At 49.1% G+C, this 17,118-nt stretch overlaps 1 protein-coding gene across 1 annotated transcript; it reads right to left on the bottom strand.

Moving 5' to 3' along the window:
* Nucleotides 1-1,249: 1,249 nt before the first annotated feature.
* Nucleotides 1,250-3,482, bottom strand: LOC115459535 (leucine-rich repeat transmembrane neuronal protein 2-like). Its single transcript, XM_030189349.1, has 2 exons — nt 3,117-3,482; nt 1,250-2,797 (listed from the first exon to the last, which is right to left on the bottom strand). The coding sequence occupies exons 1-2, from the start codon at nt 3,118-3,120 to the stop codon at nt 1,254-1,256; spliced, it is 1,548 nt and encodes a 515-aa protein (XP_030045209.1). The 5' UTR covers nt 3,121-3,482; the 3' UTR covers nt 1,250-1,253.
* Between the last annotated feature and the right edge of the window lie 13,636 nt (nt 3,483-17,118).

Here is a 17,118-nt window from a genome sequence, read left to right on the forward strand (position 1 = left end):
TATGTATGCCAGCTGGGTTGCAGAGATGTCTGAGCACTGCTGAATCTTTCCAAGGGGAAGGAAGAGAGGAATAACCCAGTGGTTAGTGCAGTAGGATGAGAAGTGGGGAAGCTAGGATTTTAATCCCACTGACGTTCCTTGTGACCTTGGTTAAGTCATTTCATCATCTGCATCAGGTACAAACTTAGATTGTAAGCCCTTAAGGGAGAGGGAAATTGCTACTGTAACATAGTAGATGACGGCAGAAAAAGACCTGCGCGGTCCATCCAGTCTGCCCAACAAGACAACTCATATGTGCTACTTTTTGTGTATACCCTACTTTGATTTGTACCTGTGCTCTTCAGGGCACAGACCGTATAAGTCTGCCCAACACTATCCCTGCCTCCCAACCACCAGCCCCGCCTCCCACCATCGGCTCTGGCACAGACCGTATAAGTCTGCCCAGCAGTTTGTTTTGAGCTATCAGAGTGCGTATTAACATTTGGAAAACATTTTATAACTTACATTCTTGGTGTTTGGTGGCATCATCTTGCAAGTAGAAGCAGACAGCTCATGGAAGATCTTTATTGCAGTGCACAGTTTTGTCTGCAGAGAGAGCTGGACTTTTACTGAAAATATATTTTTTGCCTAGATGTATAGACTGATTTGTGTGGAAAGAGGCATCACAATCATTTTCCAAGAGTGTTTAAAAGAAAAGCATAATTGATTAGTTTTAAACTGCTTATAATGAAAAGTCTTAAAAAAGCATTGCTTCGATGTGAAGCCACAAGTTTGAGATGCCTCATAACTAAACTGCTCTGCTAAATGGCTATTCTGTTCTGAATCTAGGGTCCATATATACTGTAGCACAGGTATATTAGACAAACAAAACTGAATAGGAGTTATTTTTCCTGTTGCTGAGCCTCTTACCAGTTCAAGGATAATTTGTTAGAGTAAGAAATTTATGGTAATCTGTAACATTAATAGCAATTAAGAAATGTAGATGTTTAGCTAAACTGGTGTTAAAGCAGTGTATTGAGATCTTGTGTCGGTGAAAGTATGAAATTTGTCTCACTGTTCAGAGAGGAGTTCAGCTTGCTCAAAGGTTTGGAACATTTGGAACAGGAGTGCAACAATCATGTTTGCATCTCAAGGACCATTTTTTCATAAATATTTCTTTGCAAATAACTTATTAAATATTGCAAAATCAAGGCGACACAAGATTAGAACTGTACATAATTTGATTTTAAAAGTTAATTTCTACCCTGTACATATTACACTTCGCATTCTTTATATGGCAGCTGTTGACATTTACACTGTCCATAGCCATTAATAATGATGAAAGGCCCTTCATGGGCGGGTTCGTATTCATTGTATGGTCCTTGATCAGATGAGTTTGATACATGCAGCTGTGTTTTGGACCGCAGCTGTCTGTTTTGAATCATTGAGCATCGTCTAATTCTCCTTAAAGTAGGAGGGCAGCATTTCCTGGAGATGAACACTACAAAAATAATGAAAAAAAAAGAAAATAATAAAGCCATTGTTCCAGTAATTACCTGCTGAGTGAAGATGGCATTGTCTAGCTCAAGAGCATGTTCTTCGGTAGTAACTATTGTCCCTGTAGTAGTTTGACTTTCTATGTCTCCGACATATGAATTTGGTGAGCTTGATTTCACCGTTGCTTCAGTTAAAGGAGTTTTGTAGCTTGTAGTTATGGGTGTAGCTATGGCTGATAAATTCCAGCATAGCTGAAATCCATAAACGGCATCAAGAATATCCTCTCCCTGGGTGTGGTCTGGGCTGTGGCACAATATTGCATGCTCCCACCGACCTTGGAAGCTGCTCAGCCATGTGGCTAATGCACACACACTTGAGCTGCATTCCCAAGGATTCCCAGAAAGGCCCACAGTAATTAATGACTTCAGTGAGTTTAGAATTTTAAAATCCAGCGTTTGTAACTTGTTGTTATCCATAAGGAGTACTTTAAGGGCTGGCAAGGTTTCAAAAACTGTCAATTCAATGGCTTTTATTTCATTTCCAGTTAAATCTAGCTTTTCTAAGGTATCCCAGGTCCACTGCATCCCACATGTCAAGTTGCTAATTTTGTTGCACTGCAAGAAGAGTGTTTGTAAACCACTTAGCCGTAGGAAATGAGCAAAATTAATCTTTGTTAGAAGATTGTGCTCCAGATGGAGCTCTCTTAGTTTGATCAAACCTGCAAATCCATTGCGAGACAAACTTCGCAAGCGATTTGTGCTCAAATCCAGAAATTCCAGACTGCGACAGTCCCAGAAAAGCCGAACAGGGATAGTTCTCAGGAAGTTGGATCGCAAATGTAAGGTTTGTAGTCTGCGAAGTCCGTAAAATAGTTCTGGATGCAGAGATGCCAGCTGATTAAAAGATATGTCTAAATTTTGCAGATTGAGGAGTTGACTGAAAGTAGTATTTGACAAATATGAAATTTTGTTTGAACTTAATATTAATTCATTAAGTTTATACAATCCTTGAAAAGCATCTTCTTTTATAGTTGCAATTTGATTGTGATCTAAATGAAGCCATGTAAGTTGAACAAAGCTTGCAAATTGATCCTGCTGAAGTTCAGAAATAAAATTATGTCTCAGTGACAAACCCAGGGAGCCCTTGTCAATTTGGTTTGGCACTGAATGAAAGCCCTGAGAATCACAGTAAAAGAGCAGCTTCTCACAACGGCATTTTAGTGGACAAGCCATGCTGAAGGCAGGCAGCACTTCTGAAACCACACTCATTACATATAGTGCTGCCAGCATAGGCGCCTCTAATGGCCACTTGGAATGCAAGCCTGCAGAATATAATTTGGGGAGATGACAAAATGAGTTTGTTAGATATTTTAATGTACATGCTGATAAAATCTGAACATTAATATGAATTACTTTAATAGTAGTTACCCTTCTGGTGCAGAGTTCTGAAGGGTTTACATCACAAGAATAGAAATCAGTTCCTTCAGTGAGGACTGCTATTTCAGTGATCAGAAGCCTCATTTTTAAAGCAGTAAAATATACAAAATACAGTTTGCCCATTTCAGAAATCATCTTTGCTATTTTTTTTTCTGAAATGGCTGAAACTGACTCTTTAAAGAAAAGATGAACATAGAAACTTACCCATTCTTTTGAGCTCATTGGAGATTGCATTCAGTCTTATTTTTAGACACTTAATGCAGTCTATAGAAGCCTCGCTGAGAGTCTGAATAATTTAGTTTTGTGGTGTCCTCGAGTTGAATTCAGCACACTGGCTATTTTTGTAGTATATCTTTTTTTTGTTTGCTTGAATTCCAGTGGCACACCTTTAATTCATATTTGAAGAAAAGATGAAAGTTTTTTTTCCTCTCGTGACTGCTCAGCTGTTTAATTGAAACGTAAATTTGCCTTCTCGCCAGCTGTTAGTTCTTTAGCTGTAACTTGTTGATGGCAGATGGAGACCTTTTTGCTCAGACAAGCCTCTGTAGTAGTGTGACTGCATACACTGAAATCCTTCCTAGGAAACTGTGGACGAATGATTTTGCTGCAGCCACACAGAGCTGTTTATGAGCTGATGTCACTTGGTGACGTTCTTTTTTGTTTGGGCTTTCCAGAATCTTGGGGCTGTGTGTAAAGCACGGAGGTGCATGCACTAATCAAATGAAATGTCTGATTTTAATATCGGAAGCCTCTTACAATATAACAGTGAAATCCAATAAAAGTAGAACTAACCTGCTTTGAGTTTCCAGAAATTTAAGGGCTTTTTGAGTAAGGCTTTGATGTACAACAGTCATCTGGTTGAATGTAAATTTTGCATGGAATAAATCTTTTACAAAGACTATTTTTGCTGAACATTTTTTATTATTATTATTATTGAAACAAGATAAATTAACTTTTGGATTTCTGTTTTTAGGGTTAGTAGTTAATAACATAATGTCAATAGCATAATTGTTAAAATTACTACTTTTTTTTCTCATTTTAAAAAGCATCTGTCAATCTTTTTCTCTAACATTGAGATGTTGGTTTATTTAAATACCCTCTCCGAGGATCCTCCGAATTTTTAGGTAATTAAACTATGTGGGGCTATTCCATTTCCAGGAGCTCTGATGGACATATAGCGAGGAGACTTTATGCTTATCCAGCTGGACTGGATGTATGACTTCTGGTACACATTTTACTAGTAAGTAGTACTTTAGTGGTTAGTACAGGTTGAGAACCAAAGAAGAGAGAGTTCAGATCCTGATGTTGCTCCTTGCAGCACTTTACCCCTGCACCCCCCCCCCCCCCCCCCCAAAACCTTAGGTACAAATTAGAGAGTTGCACAGGGACAGAAATCTTACCTGTCCCCACTGGAATTTTACTCATCCCCACCCATCCCCGCAAAAATGTAACCCATCCCAACCCATCCCTGTAAGAATTTAATGATACATAAAAGAAAATTCCAGTCAGCTCCTTCAGTCTCTCTCTGGATTTGAGCCACAAGCACTGTAGGTAAGGAAAGAATGGAAGTTGGAACTTGGAACACTCTGGTGTGCACATATAAGATTTGTCTCTGATTTACTGGCACTGTGTGCTGAGAGGTCACCACATGCCTGCGCCAGTAGGTCAGGTGATATCCAATGCTTTTGCCTGTGTCAGAGCTGAGGTCTGCGCATCAGTCTGGGAGCAAAGAGGATTAATTGTAACATAGTAAGTGACAGCAAATAAAGACTTGAATGGTCCATCCATCTGCCCAATAGTAACACTCATTATGAATTCATGATTAAATCAATGAGTGTGATGATATTTCTCTGAGGACAAGCAGGCTGCTTGTTCTCCCATGTGGGTCGACGTCTGTGTGGGCCCGGGAATCAGCAAATTTTGTAAGCAAAATATAAAAGTTTTGCCAGAGTCTTCTGGCGCGCGTGCGCGCCCATCTTCCCGCCCATCGCATGAGCTTCCCGCTCAGTTATTTTTTTATTCGCAGTGAGATGCAGTCGAATTTTTCCCGTCTCCTCGCAGGACCGGGAAAGAGTTTTCTGCGTTGATTTCTTTTTCTTTTTAGTTTTACCATTTACTGTTAAAAAAAAAAAAAAAAAACTCCCGTAGTTTTCCTTTACTTTTTGCCCTTTTCAAGTTTCCTTTGTTTTTTGACGCGGCCAGGTTGTTCCCTTCTTTTCGTGCCCTTTTTTCTTTAACAGCACTATCGCGTCTTTTGATTTCGCCAAAGCCATTTTTTCTTCCATGTCATCGAAGACACCCAGCGGCTTCAAACGTACTCGGTGCAACCGGACTATCTCGGGTACAGATACCCACACTTGGTGTATCCAGTGCCTTGTGCCTGAAAACAGCCCAGCCGCTTGTAGTCTGTGTCTTCACATGAAGAAACGGACCCAAGCGTCTCAAGAGGCCCAACAAGAGAAGCTTTTTGGGGCTCAGTCCGGTCCTTCGACATCGGTACCGAGGTCAGCGGCATCAACATTGAGGGACGCATCGACGTCGGGAGCGAAGGTAATGGCTGTGGAACGACCAACTCGTGCTGGGAGCAGTGAGGTCATCGAGTGGGTCTCCACCTGTCTCGAGGGCTCCTGTTATGCAGGCCCCCCAGGACCAAGCTTCGTCGGACCCAGCCCCGAAGAGACGTGAGGATTCCATGTCTTCCTCATCGGTACCGAGGAGTCTTGATGACGGGTGTCGAGCGAAGGTGAAGAAACACCGTTAATCGTTCTTTGACACACGGTGCCAGGAGCTCTGGAACGTTGAGGGATTTCGCACCCGAGAAGTGTCGGCGCTGAGAGGATCGCTCTCCTCTATTCAGGAGGTGCCGATGTGTCGGTCTAAGCAGCCCGGTACCTGCTCCTGAGCCTTGACAGATTCTGCCACTGGCTCCTATACCGACACCGGCAACCTTGTCCAACGGCGGCTCTCGATGCGCGCATCAGGGCCCTGATTCCAGAGCTTCTGGAAGGGTTACTGGCGCCAGTCTGTGCTTCGGTGTCGGGGGTGCTTGCGCCTTCCGTACCGCGTCTACAGCGGATCCTCTGGCCCCGTAGCCTTTGGTGAGGTCCCCGACCTCGGTGCCGCCTGCCACCCAGGTCGACTCTCCTTAGACTTCGGTGGAGGAAGCTTCACTGGAGTCTAGGCGGGCATCGACTTCTCGGCACCGCCATCGAGGACGTCGTGTCCTCGGCGTCAAAGCAGGCTCAGTTTCGGACTGCTCTGAGGGATGTCTTGTCCGATACTGAAGATGAGCGTTCATGGAGGAAGAGGAGTATCCCAAATACTTTTCTTCTGACAAGTCCTATGGGATTCCTTCTGAACCTTCCCCTCCACCAGAACGGAGACTGTCTCCACCGGAGAGTCTATCCTTTACCTCCTTTGTCTGGGAAATGGCTGCGACTATTCCCTTCCCTATGGAGGTTGAGGATGAGCCCAGGGCTGAGATGCTCGAGGTCCTGGCTTATCCTTCTCCACCTAGAGAGGCAGCATTCTCTGAGGACAAGCAGGCTGCTTGTTCTCACTGATGGGTGACGTCCACGGCAGTCCCTCCAATCGGAAACACTTTCTAGCAAAGTCCTTTGCTAGTCCTCATGCGCCAATGCGCACCGCGCATGCGCGGCTGTCTTCCCGCCCGAACCGGCTCGTGCCGGCCAGTCTTCTTTTGTCCGCGCTCGGTACGGTCGTGTTTTGCCGTTCGCAGCCCCAAAGTTGACCTCGCGCGTCATTCTTCGACTTGTTTCTAAAAAAAAAAAAAAGAGAAGAAAAAAACGTGTCGGGAGGAGGCCCTTTTGGTTTTCCTCCCTTCCCGTACTTCGAGTTTTTGCCCCGGTAAGTTTTCTTTCGTCGTCGGGGTAGGCCCTATTTAGGCCTCGGTCGAAGTTTTCTTCCCCCTATTTTGTGGTGCCATTTTCCGCCATTTCGAGTTTTGATCTCGCCGGCGCGATTTTTTCCGCCATGACATCGAAGTCTCCCAGCAGCTTCAAGAAGTGCACCCAGTGCGCCCGGGTAATCTCGCTCACTGACAGGCACGCGTCATGTCTTCAGTGTCTGGGGGCTGGGCACCGCCCTCAGGCCTGTAGTCTGTGTTCCCTCTTACAAAAGCGGACTCAGGTAGCGAGGTTAGCCCAGTGGAACATTTTGTTCTCGGCTCTTCGTCGGCACCGGGAGTATCGACTGCCTCGACGTCGTCGGCCGCCCGGACCTTCATCCTCGCCCCCGATTGCATCGAGTGCATCGAGGAATCGGCCCTCTGCGTCGGGGCGACTTCGGAGGGCTGCGTCGGTGTCGGTGGTATCGAGACCTCCTCGTTTGCTGATGTCGTCGGACGGTGGTGCTTCGTCTGGAGTGCAGGTGAGGGCTGTCCATTCCCCTGCTGGTGGTGGTGAGCCTTCGGGTGGGTCTCCCCCTACCCTGAGGGCTCCGGCGGTACAGCCCCCCCGAGACCGACCCTCTTCGGCCTCGGCCCCGAGGAAGAGACGGCTGAATTCTACGTCCTCCTTGGTGCCGGGAAGCTCCGGTGACGTGCTTCGCTCCAAAAAATCGAAGAAGCATCGTCACCGGTCCCCTTCCCGTGTCGGCACCGAGAGCTCTGGGTCGCCGAGGGAGTCGGCACCCAGTAAGCATCAGCACCGAGAGGACCGCTCGCCCTCTGTTCAAGAGGTGTCGATGCGCTCCCCTTTGGACAGCCCGGAACAGTCTTCACGCCTGGAACAGGTTCTGACATCGACTCCTGCATCGGCTTCCATGTCTTTTTCCACAGCCGCTCTGCATGAGAGCCTCCGAGGCCGTTCTCCCAGAGATCCTGGAGAGCTGTTGCGCCCTTCCCCTCCGGTACCGGGGGGTGCTTGCGCCACCGGTACCGTCAGCGAGGCGCCGGCTGGCCAGTGTCCGGGGTGAGGTCTCCGACATCGGTGCCGCTTGCGGTACCGACTGCGGTAGCCTCCCAGGAAGGCTCCCCGACTACGTCGGCGGAGGGAGCTTCGCCGTGCGGGCGAGGGAGTCTACCTCTCGACGCTCCCACCGTGGCCGTGGTTCCACGGAGTCGAGCCGGGCACGGTTGCAGACACAGGTCCGTGAACTTGTTCTGACACCGATGGTGAGGCCTCGTGGGAAGAGGAAGAAGACATCAGATATTTCTCTGACGAGGAGTCTGAGGGTCTTCCTTCCGATCCCACTCCCTCTCCTGAAAGACAGCTTTCCTCCTCCTGAGAGCCTGTCTTTTGCTTCCTTTGTCCGGGAGATGCCTACGGCATCCCCTTCCCGGTGGTTGTGGAGGACGAGCCCAGGGCTGAAATGTGTGAGCTCCTGGACTATCCTTCTCCACCTAAGGAAGCGTCCACAGTACCCATGCATCATGTCATCAAAAAGACATTGCTGGCGAACTGGACCAAGCCATTAACTAATCCCCACATTCCCAAGAAGATCGAGTCCCAGTACCGGATCCATGGGGACCCAGAGCTGATGCGCACATCAGTTGCCTCACGACTCTGGAGTTGTGGATTTAGCCCTAAAGAAGGCCAAGAGTTCTAGAGAACATACTTCGGCGCCCCCGGCAAGGACTCTAGTACCTTGGACTCCTTTGGGAGGAAGGCCTACCATTCTTCTATGCTCGTGGCCAAGATTCAGTCCTACCAGCTCTACACGAGCATACACATGCGGAACAATGTGCGGCAGTTGGCGGGCTTGGTGGACACGCTCCCCCCTGAGCAAGCCAAGCCATTTCAGGAGGTGGTCAGGCAGCTGAAGGCGTGCAGAAAATTCCTGGCCAGAGGGGTGTATGACACCTTTGATGTTGCGTCCAGGGCCGCTGCTCAAGGTGTGGTGATGCGCAGACTCTCATGGCTGCGTGCCTCCGACCTGGAGAATAGAATCCAGCAGCGGATTGCGACCTCGCTTGCCGTGCGGATAATATTTTTGGAGAAAAAGTCGAGCAGGTGGTAGAGCAGCTCCACCAGCGGGACAACCGCATTCGACAAGTTCTCCCGCCGGCAGCCTTCAGCCTCTACCTCTACAGGTAGAAGATTTTTCGGGGGAAGGAAGACTGTTCCCTACTCTTCTGGCAAGCGTAGGTACAATCCTCCTTCTCGACAGCCTGCGGCCCAGGCTAAGCCCCAGCGCGCTCGCTCCTCGTCAGCAGCGTGCGCCTCAGCAAGGCCCCTCGGCTCCCCAGCAAAAGCAAGGGACGAGCTTTTGACTGGCTCCAGCAGAGCATAGCCGCCATCCAAGTGTTGGTGCCGGGCGACCTGCCAGTTGGAGGGAGGTTGAAAGCTTTTCACCAAAGGTGGCCTCTAATAACCTCCGATCAGTGGGTTCTCCAAATAGTCCGGCAAGGATACACCCTCAATTTGGCCTCAAAACCTCCAAATTGTCCACCAGGAGCTCAGTCTTACAGCTTCCAGCACAAGCAGGTACTTGCAGAGGAACTTTCCGCCCTTCTCAGCGCCATGCGGTCGAGCCCGTGCCATCCGGGCAAGAAGGGCTGGGATTCTATTCCAGGTACTTCCTTGTGGAAAAGAAAACAGGAGGGATGCGTCCCATCCTAGACCTAAGGGCCCTGAACAAATATCTGGTCAAAGAAAAGTTCAGGATGCTTTCCCTGGGCACCCTTCTCCCCATGATTCAGAAAAACGATTGGCTATGCTCTCTGGCCTTGAAGGACGCCTACACGCACATCCCGATACTGCCAGCTCACAGACAGTATCTGCGATTTCAGCTGGGCACACGTCACTTCCAGTACTGTGTGCTACCCTTTGGGCTCGCCTCTGCGCCCAGAGTGTTCACCAAGTGCTTGGCTGTAGTAGCAGCGGCACTTCGCAGACTGGGGGTACACGTGTTCCCATATCTGGACGATTGGCTGGTGAAGAACACATCCGAGGCAGGAGCCCTGCAGTCCATGCAGATGACTATTCGCTTCCTGGAGCTACTGGGGTTTGTGATAAATATCCCAAAGTCCCATCTTCTCCAGTGCAGAAACTCGAATTCATAGGAGCTCTGCTGGATTCTCGGACGGCTCGCGCCTATCTCCCAGAGGCAAGAGCCAACAACTTGTTGTCCCTCGTCTCGCGGTGCGAGCGTCCCAGCAGATCACAGCTCGGCAGATGTTGAGATTGCTGGGCCACATGGCCTCCACAGTTCATGTGACTCCCATGGCCCGCCTTCAGATGCGATCTGCTCAATGGACCCTAGCTTCCAGTGGTTTCAGGGCTGCTGGGGATCTAGGAAGACGTGATCCACCTGTCCACGAGTTTTCTCGAATCCCTGTATTGGTGGACAATTTGGTCCAATTTGACTCTGGGACGTCCTTTCCAAATTCCTCAGCCACAAAAAGTGCTGACCACGGATGCGTCTCTCCTGGGATGGGGAGCTCATGTCGATGGGCTTCACACCCAAGGAAGCTGGTCCCTCCAGGAACGCGATCTGCAGATCAATCTTCTGGAGTTACGAGCGATCTGGAACGCTCTGAAGGCTTTCAGAGATCGCTGTCCCACCAAATTATCCAAATTCAGACAGTCAACCAGGTTGCCATGTACTACGATCAACAAGCCAGGGGGGCACCAGGATCTCGCCCCCTGTATCAGGAAGCCGTCAGCATGTGGCTGTGGGCTCGCCGTCACAGGCATGGTGCTCCAAGCCACATATCTGGCAGGCGTAAACAACAGTCTGGCCGACAGGTTGAGCAGGATTATGCAACCTCATGAGTGGTCGCTCAATTCCCGTGTAGTGCGCCAGATCTTCCAGGTGTGGGGCACCCCCTTGGTAGATCTCTTCGCATCTCGAGCCAACCACAAAGTCCCTCAGTTCTGTTCCAGACTTCAGGCCCACGGCAGACTGGCATCGGATGCCTTCCTCCTGGACTGGGGGGAGGGTCTGCTGTATGCTTATCCTCCCATACCTCTGGTGGGGAAGACTTTGTTGAAACTCAAGCAAGACCGAGGCACCATGATTCTGGTTGCTCCTTTTGGCCGCGTCAGATCTGGTTCCCTCTTCTTCTGGAGTTGTCCTCCGAAGAACCGTGGAGATTGGAGTGTTTTCCGACCCTCATCACGCAGGACGAAGGGGCGCTTCTGCATCCCAACCTCCAGTCCCTGGCTCTCACGGCCTGGATGTTGAGAGCGTAGACTGCCTCTTTGGGTCTGTCAGAGGGTGTCTCCCACATCTTGCTTGCTTCCAGGAAAGATTCCACTAAGAGGAGTTACTTCTTTCTATGGAGGAGGTTTGCCGTCTGGTGTGACAGCAAAGCCTAGATCCTCGCTCTTGTCCTACACAGACCCTGCTTGAATACCTTCTGCACTTGTCTGAGTCCGGTCTCAAGACCAACTCTGTAGGGGTTCACCTTAGTGCAATCAGTGCATACCATTACCGTGTGGAAGGTAAGCCGATCTCAGGACAGCCTTTAGGTTGTTCGCCTTCATGAGAGGTTTGCTTTTGTCAAAGCCCCCTGTCAAAGCCTCCTACAGTGTCATGGGATCTCAATGTCGTTCTCACCCAGCTGATGAAACCTCCTTTTGAGCCACTGGATTCCTGCCATCTGAAGTACTTGACCTGGAAGGTCATTTCTTGGTGGCAGTTACTTCAGCTCGTAGAGTCAGTGAGCTTCAGGCCCTGGTAGCCCAGGCCCCTTACACCAAATTTCATAATACAGAGTAGTCCCTCCGCACTCACCCTAAGTTCTTGCCAAAGGTTGTGTCGGAGTTCCATCTGAATCAGTCAATTGTCTTGCCAACATTCTTTCCCGTCCTCATTCCTGCCCTGCTGAACGTCAGCTGCACACATTGGACTGCAAGAGAGCATTGGCCTTCTATCTGGAGCGGACACAGCCCAACAGACAGTCCGCCCAATTGTTTGTTTCTTTGATCCCAACAGGAGGGGAGTGGCTGTGGGAAAACGCACCATATCCAATTGGCTAGCAGATTGCATTTCCTTCACTTACGCCCATGCTGGGCTGGCTCTTGAGGGTCATGTCACGGCTCATAATGTTAGAGCCATGGCAGCGTCGGTAGCCCACTTGAAGTCAGCCACTATTGAAGAGATTTGCAAAGCTGCGACGTGGTCATCTGTCCACACATTCACATCTCATTACTGCCTGCAGCAGGATACCCGACGCGACAGTCGGTTAGGGCAGTCAGTGCTTCAGAATCTGTTCGGGGTTTAGAATCCAACTCCACCCCCTAGGCCCATGTTTGTTCTGTTCCAGGCTGCACTCTCAGTTAGTTGGTAAATTTTTAGGTCAATCTCAGTTATGTCCTCGCCGTTGCGAGGCCCAATTGACCATGGTTGTTGTTTGAGTGAGCCTGGGGGCTAGGGATACCCCATCAGTGAGAACAAGCAGCCTGCTTGTCCTCGGAGAAAGCGAATGCTACATACCTGTAGAAGGTATTCTCCGAGGACAGCAGGCTGATTGTTCTCACAAACCCGCCCGCCTCCCTTTGGAGTTGTGTCTTCCCTTCTCTTTGTCTTGCTACATATGAGACTGGCCGCACGAGCCGGTTCGGGCGGGAAGACGGCCGCGCATGCGCGGTGCCGCGAGGACTAGCAAAGGACTTTGCTAGAAAGTGTTCCGATTGGAGGGGCTGCCGTGGACGTCACCCATCAGTGAGAACAATCAGCCTGCTGTCCTCGGAGAATACCTTCTACAGGTATGTAGCATTCGCTACGGCTCCTTTGCACAGTGTACTGAAGGAAGTCCTTATGCGAAACTGGTCGTTTCCCTCTGTTTAACCCCGTGATCCTGAAGAGAACTGGAATCCCAATATCGGATCCACGGGGAACTTGGATTGATGAAGTCTCAGCTACCTCACAATTCCATGGTGGTGGACTTCGCTCTCAAAAGGGCCAAGAGTACTAGGGAACTATGCCTTAGCGCCCCCAGCAGAGAATCTAGAACCTTGTACTGTTTTGGGAGGAAGGCGTATCAGCCGCTATGCTCGCAGCCAAAGTCCAGACATACCAGCTCTTCACAAGCATCCACGTTGCGGAACTCGGTGGGGCAGCTGTCTAGCTTGGTTGATGCGCTCCCTCCAGAGCAGGCTGAGGCCTTTTCGCCAGGTGGTCAGGCAGCAGAAGCCATGTCGAAAATTCCTGGCCAGGGGTACGTTCGACACTTTGATGTAGCATCCAGGATCGCTGCCCAAGGTATAGTGATGTGCAGACTCTCATGGCTGCATATCTCTGACCTGGATCATTCGTACCAGCAGCGGATGGCGGATGTTCCTTGCCGGGGGGATAACCTTTTTAGTGAGAAAGTAGAGGATCTGGTTGACCAGCTCAAAAAGCCAATGATGCTAGGTTTTCTCCTCCCGCCAGGTGTCTTCTGCTACTACTTTCCTCTTCTAGGAGGTTTTTTGGAGGGAAGAGGGGTGCTCCGTAGTCCTATGCTAGGCATAGGTACAGTCCTGCTTCTCGCAGCCTGTCCAGGCTCAGTCCCAGTGCACTCGTTCTTGTCAACAAGCTTGCGCCTAAGGCCTCTGCGGCTCTCTGGTTTAGGATGGGCTAGAACCAGATTGCCATGTATGAGACACAGGCCATACAAGTCTGCCCGGTATCAGCCCTAGTTCACAGCCAGAGTCGCCATCTAAGCGACACTTGACACATCCACACACATCAGCCATTTAAGGTTAGGTTTTTATAACTTCCATTTTGTAATTAGAGATCCTCTGTGTTCATCCCACGCCTTTTAAGATCCGTCATCATTTGTGTCTCTACCACCTCCTTAATAGGAAGACTTTTCACATTGTGCTGTTAAAACAAGGAAGAAGAGGAGGAGGAGACAGCACTCAAAGAACTTGGTACTCGGTAGATGAGAGGCTGGTGCAGGTGCAGCTTACACTTCCATGGGATCCCTGCAGAGCTGCTTCCGTCCCCGCGGGATTCCCGTGACCCCGTTCCGTGCAGCACGCTTCCAGCCTTTTCCTCCCCCCCCCCCCCACCCCCGTCTTTTCGGATGACCCGATTGGGTACATTTCATGCCAATCTACAACATCGAACATCACATGATATGTCTCATCCAATCAGCATATTTACGTATTACTCTTCCTTTACGTTTTGGCGCCAAACACAATATTTATAGTACAACGCTCTTTTTTCCTTACAGTCATTACAAAGATTATATCGAGACGCTGCGCCAGCAAGATATCATAAAGGTCTTTATCAAGGTAAATATGTTTCTTTTGTTCGATCATGGGTGACATTCATAGTGACATAATTTAATGCAAATTTGATCTGGCTTGCATCATGCTCACTTTACAGCTCGGAACATTCATAGCTACGGCAAATTTTGATTTGTTTGCATCGTGCTCACTTTGCAGCCCCTTTACAACTGCAAACGCTGTGCAGTGGTATAGCTCCTTCACAACCGCAAGCACTGTGGCAGTGGAAGCACTGTGCATATTTCCCTGCCCTACCTTTCTCTATTTGCAACGTAATGTCCCACAGACATATCCTTTCAGGGACAATATATTTCTGGTGTGTTCTTATCTCTATCCACCAACAGGTTTAGCTGATGTATATTCCTTTTATTTATGGTGATTCCCTCCCTCCTTTTTTTTCTATAGACCATTAGACCATTCGACCTTAAGGTTGTTTTTTGGGAGTACAAGGATCACCAAAGGTCGGTCATTTTTTCTTTATAAAGTTCTATTTCTTTTGCTGCAATTATATTCTCTGTACTATTGTCCTTTATTATAGCATATCTCTATTTATGGTTACCCTGGGACACTTTTTTCAGACCATTCAATCCAGAGACCATCTCCTCTTCTAACTACAGGATCATTTAAGGTTTGTCCAAGACCCTATATTCCCTCTATAATGCATTGTGAACATGGCCAAATTCAATAATTTTTTGGAAAAAAATTTTTGGTAATCATATACTCTCTGTATATATTAACTTTTAATATTCAATGTCAGATACATATGCATAATATATTTTTTTACTTTCTTTGTCTTATTTAATGATCTTTTTTCTTTGTAGATCTATATTCGTGTACATTGCTTCTAAAAATTTAATTAGGATTTGATCTGATCTTGCCACCCTATAATATATGAGCATGTTTCCATACTGATATCCATATAGAGTCCCCACAAATAACAAGAAAACATATAATATATATGTATATATGTGTGTATTTTGTATGTATATGTATATGTATAATATATATATCTCTATCTTCTGGATACACATTTTTTATATATGTGCCTTTTTTTAATTCCTATTTAGACCATATAAGATTCATTGGTATATATTCCTTTTATCATTCTGCATTTTGTGAAATTATGTCTATATATATTTATATTTTATATATTTATATATATGCTTTTCTCCGAGGACAATCAGGCTGCTTGTTCTCACTGATGGGTGACGTCCACGGCAGCCCCTCAAATCGGAAACTTTACTAGCAAAGGCCTTTGCTAGTCCTCATGTGTCGATGCGCACCGCGCATGCGCGGCCATCTTCCCGCCCAAACCGGCTCGTGTTCGTCAGTCTTCTTTTGTCCGCGCTCGGGACGGTCGTGTTTTGCGCCGTTTCACGCCCCTCAAAGTTGACCCTTGCGCGTCTTCGCGATTTTATAAAAAAATAAAAAAAAAGAGACCTTTGGTCTTGTCCCTTCCCGTGTGTCCAGTTTGTTTTCCCCGAAGTAAGTTTCCTTTCGTTTTTGGGGTAGGCCTTTTTTGAGGCTCGGTACGGGTTTTTTCTCTCCCTATTTTTGGTGCCCTTAATTGCCATTACGAATTTTGATTTCGCCGGCGTGATTTTTCCGCCCATGTCATCGAAGTCTCCCAGCGGCTTCAAGAAGTGCGCCCGGGTAATCTCGCTCACTGATAGACACGCATCGTGTCTGGGGGCTGGGCACCGCCCGCAGGCCTGTAGTTTTTGCGCCCTTTTACAGAAGAGGACTCAGGAGCGAGATTGGCCCAGTGGAACGTGTTGTTCTAGGGCTCTTCGTCGACAGCAGCACCGGGGCATAGAGTACATTGACAGCATCAAGACCTTCGACCTCGGCATCGACTGCATCGAGGCATCAACCCTCTGCATCATCGGTACGCGACATCGAAAGGCTGCATCGGCTCGGTGGTACCGGGACCTCCACTAGTGCTGATGTCGTCGGACGGTGGTGCTTCGACTGGAGTGCAGGTGAGGGCTGTCCATTCCCCTGCTGGTGGGGTGAGCCTTCGGTGGGTCTCCCCTACCCGAGGTCTCCTGCGGTACAGCTCCCCCGAGACCGACCTTCGCCTCGGCCCGAGGAAGCGACGGCTGATTCTACGTCCTCCTCATCGGTACCGGGAAGTTCCGGTGACATGCTTCGTTTGAAAAGTCAAGAAGCATTGACACCGGTCCTCCTTCCCGCATCGGTACCGAGAGCTCTGGTCGCCGAGGGAGTCGGCACCCAGAAGGCATCGGCACCGGAGACCGCTCACCCTCTGTTCAGGAGGTGTCGATGCACTCCACCTTGGACAGCCCGGAACAGCCTCCACGCCCGGAACAGACTCTGACCTGGACGCCTGCATCGTCTTCCATGTCTTTCTCCACAGCCGCTCTGCTGAGAGTCTCCGGGCCGTTCTCCCAGATATCCTGGGGGAGCTGTTGCGCCCTTCCCCTCCGTACCGGGGGTGCTTGTGCCACCGTACCGTCGAGTGAGGCGCCGGCTGGCCCCTTGCCCGGGGTGAGGTCTCCGACATTGGTGCCGCTTGCGGTACCGACTGGCGGTCGCCCTCCCAGAAGGCTCCCCGACGACGTCGGCGAGGAGCTTCGCCGTGCTGGCGAGGGAGTCCTACCTCTCGCGCTCCCACCGTGGCCGTGTTTCCACGGAGTCGAGCCGGGCACGGCTTCAGACACAGGTTCATGAACTTGTCTGATACCGATGGTGGGCCTCGTGGGAGAGGACATCAGATATTTCTCTGACGAGGAGTCTGATGCCTTTACTTCTGATCCCCTCCCTCCCCTGAAAGGCAGCTTTCTCCTCTGAGAGTCTGTCTTTTGCGGCCTTTGTCCGGGAGATGTCTACGGCCATCCCCTTCCCGGTGGTTGTGGAGGATGAGCCCAGGGCTGAAATGTTTAGCTCTTGGACTATCCTTCTCCACCTAAAGAAGCGTCCACATACCCATGCATCATGTCCTAAAAAGACATTGCTGGCGAACTGGACCAAGCCTCTAAGTAATCCCCACATTCCCAAGA

The sequence above is a fragment of the Microcaecilia unicolor genome, unplaced genomic scaffold (genome assembly GCF_901765095.1).
Source record: "Microcaecilia unicolor unplaced genomic scaffold, aMicUni1.1, whole genome shotgun sequence".
NCBI lineage: Eukaryota > Metazoa > Chordata > Amphibia > Gymnophiona > Siphonopidae > Microcaecilia > Microcaecilia unicolor.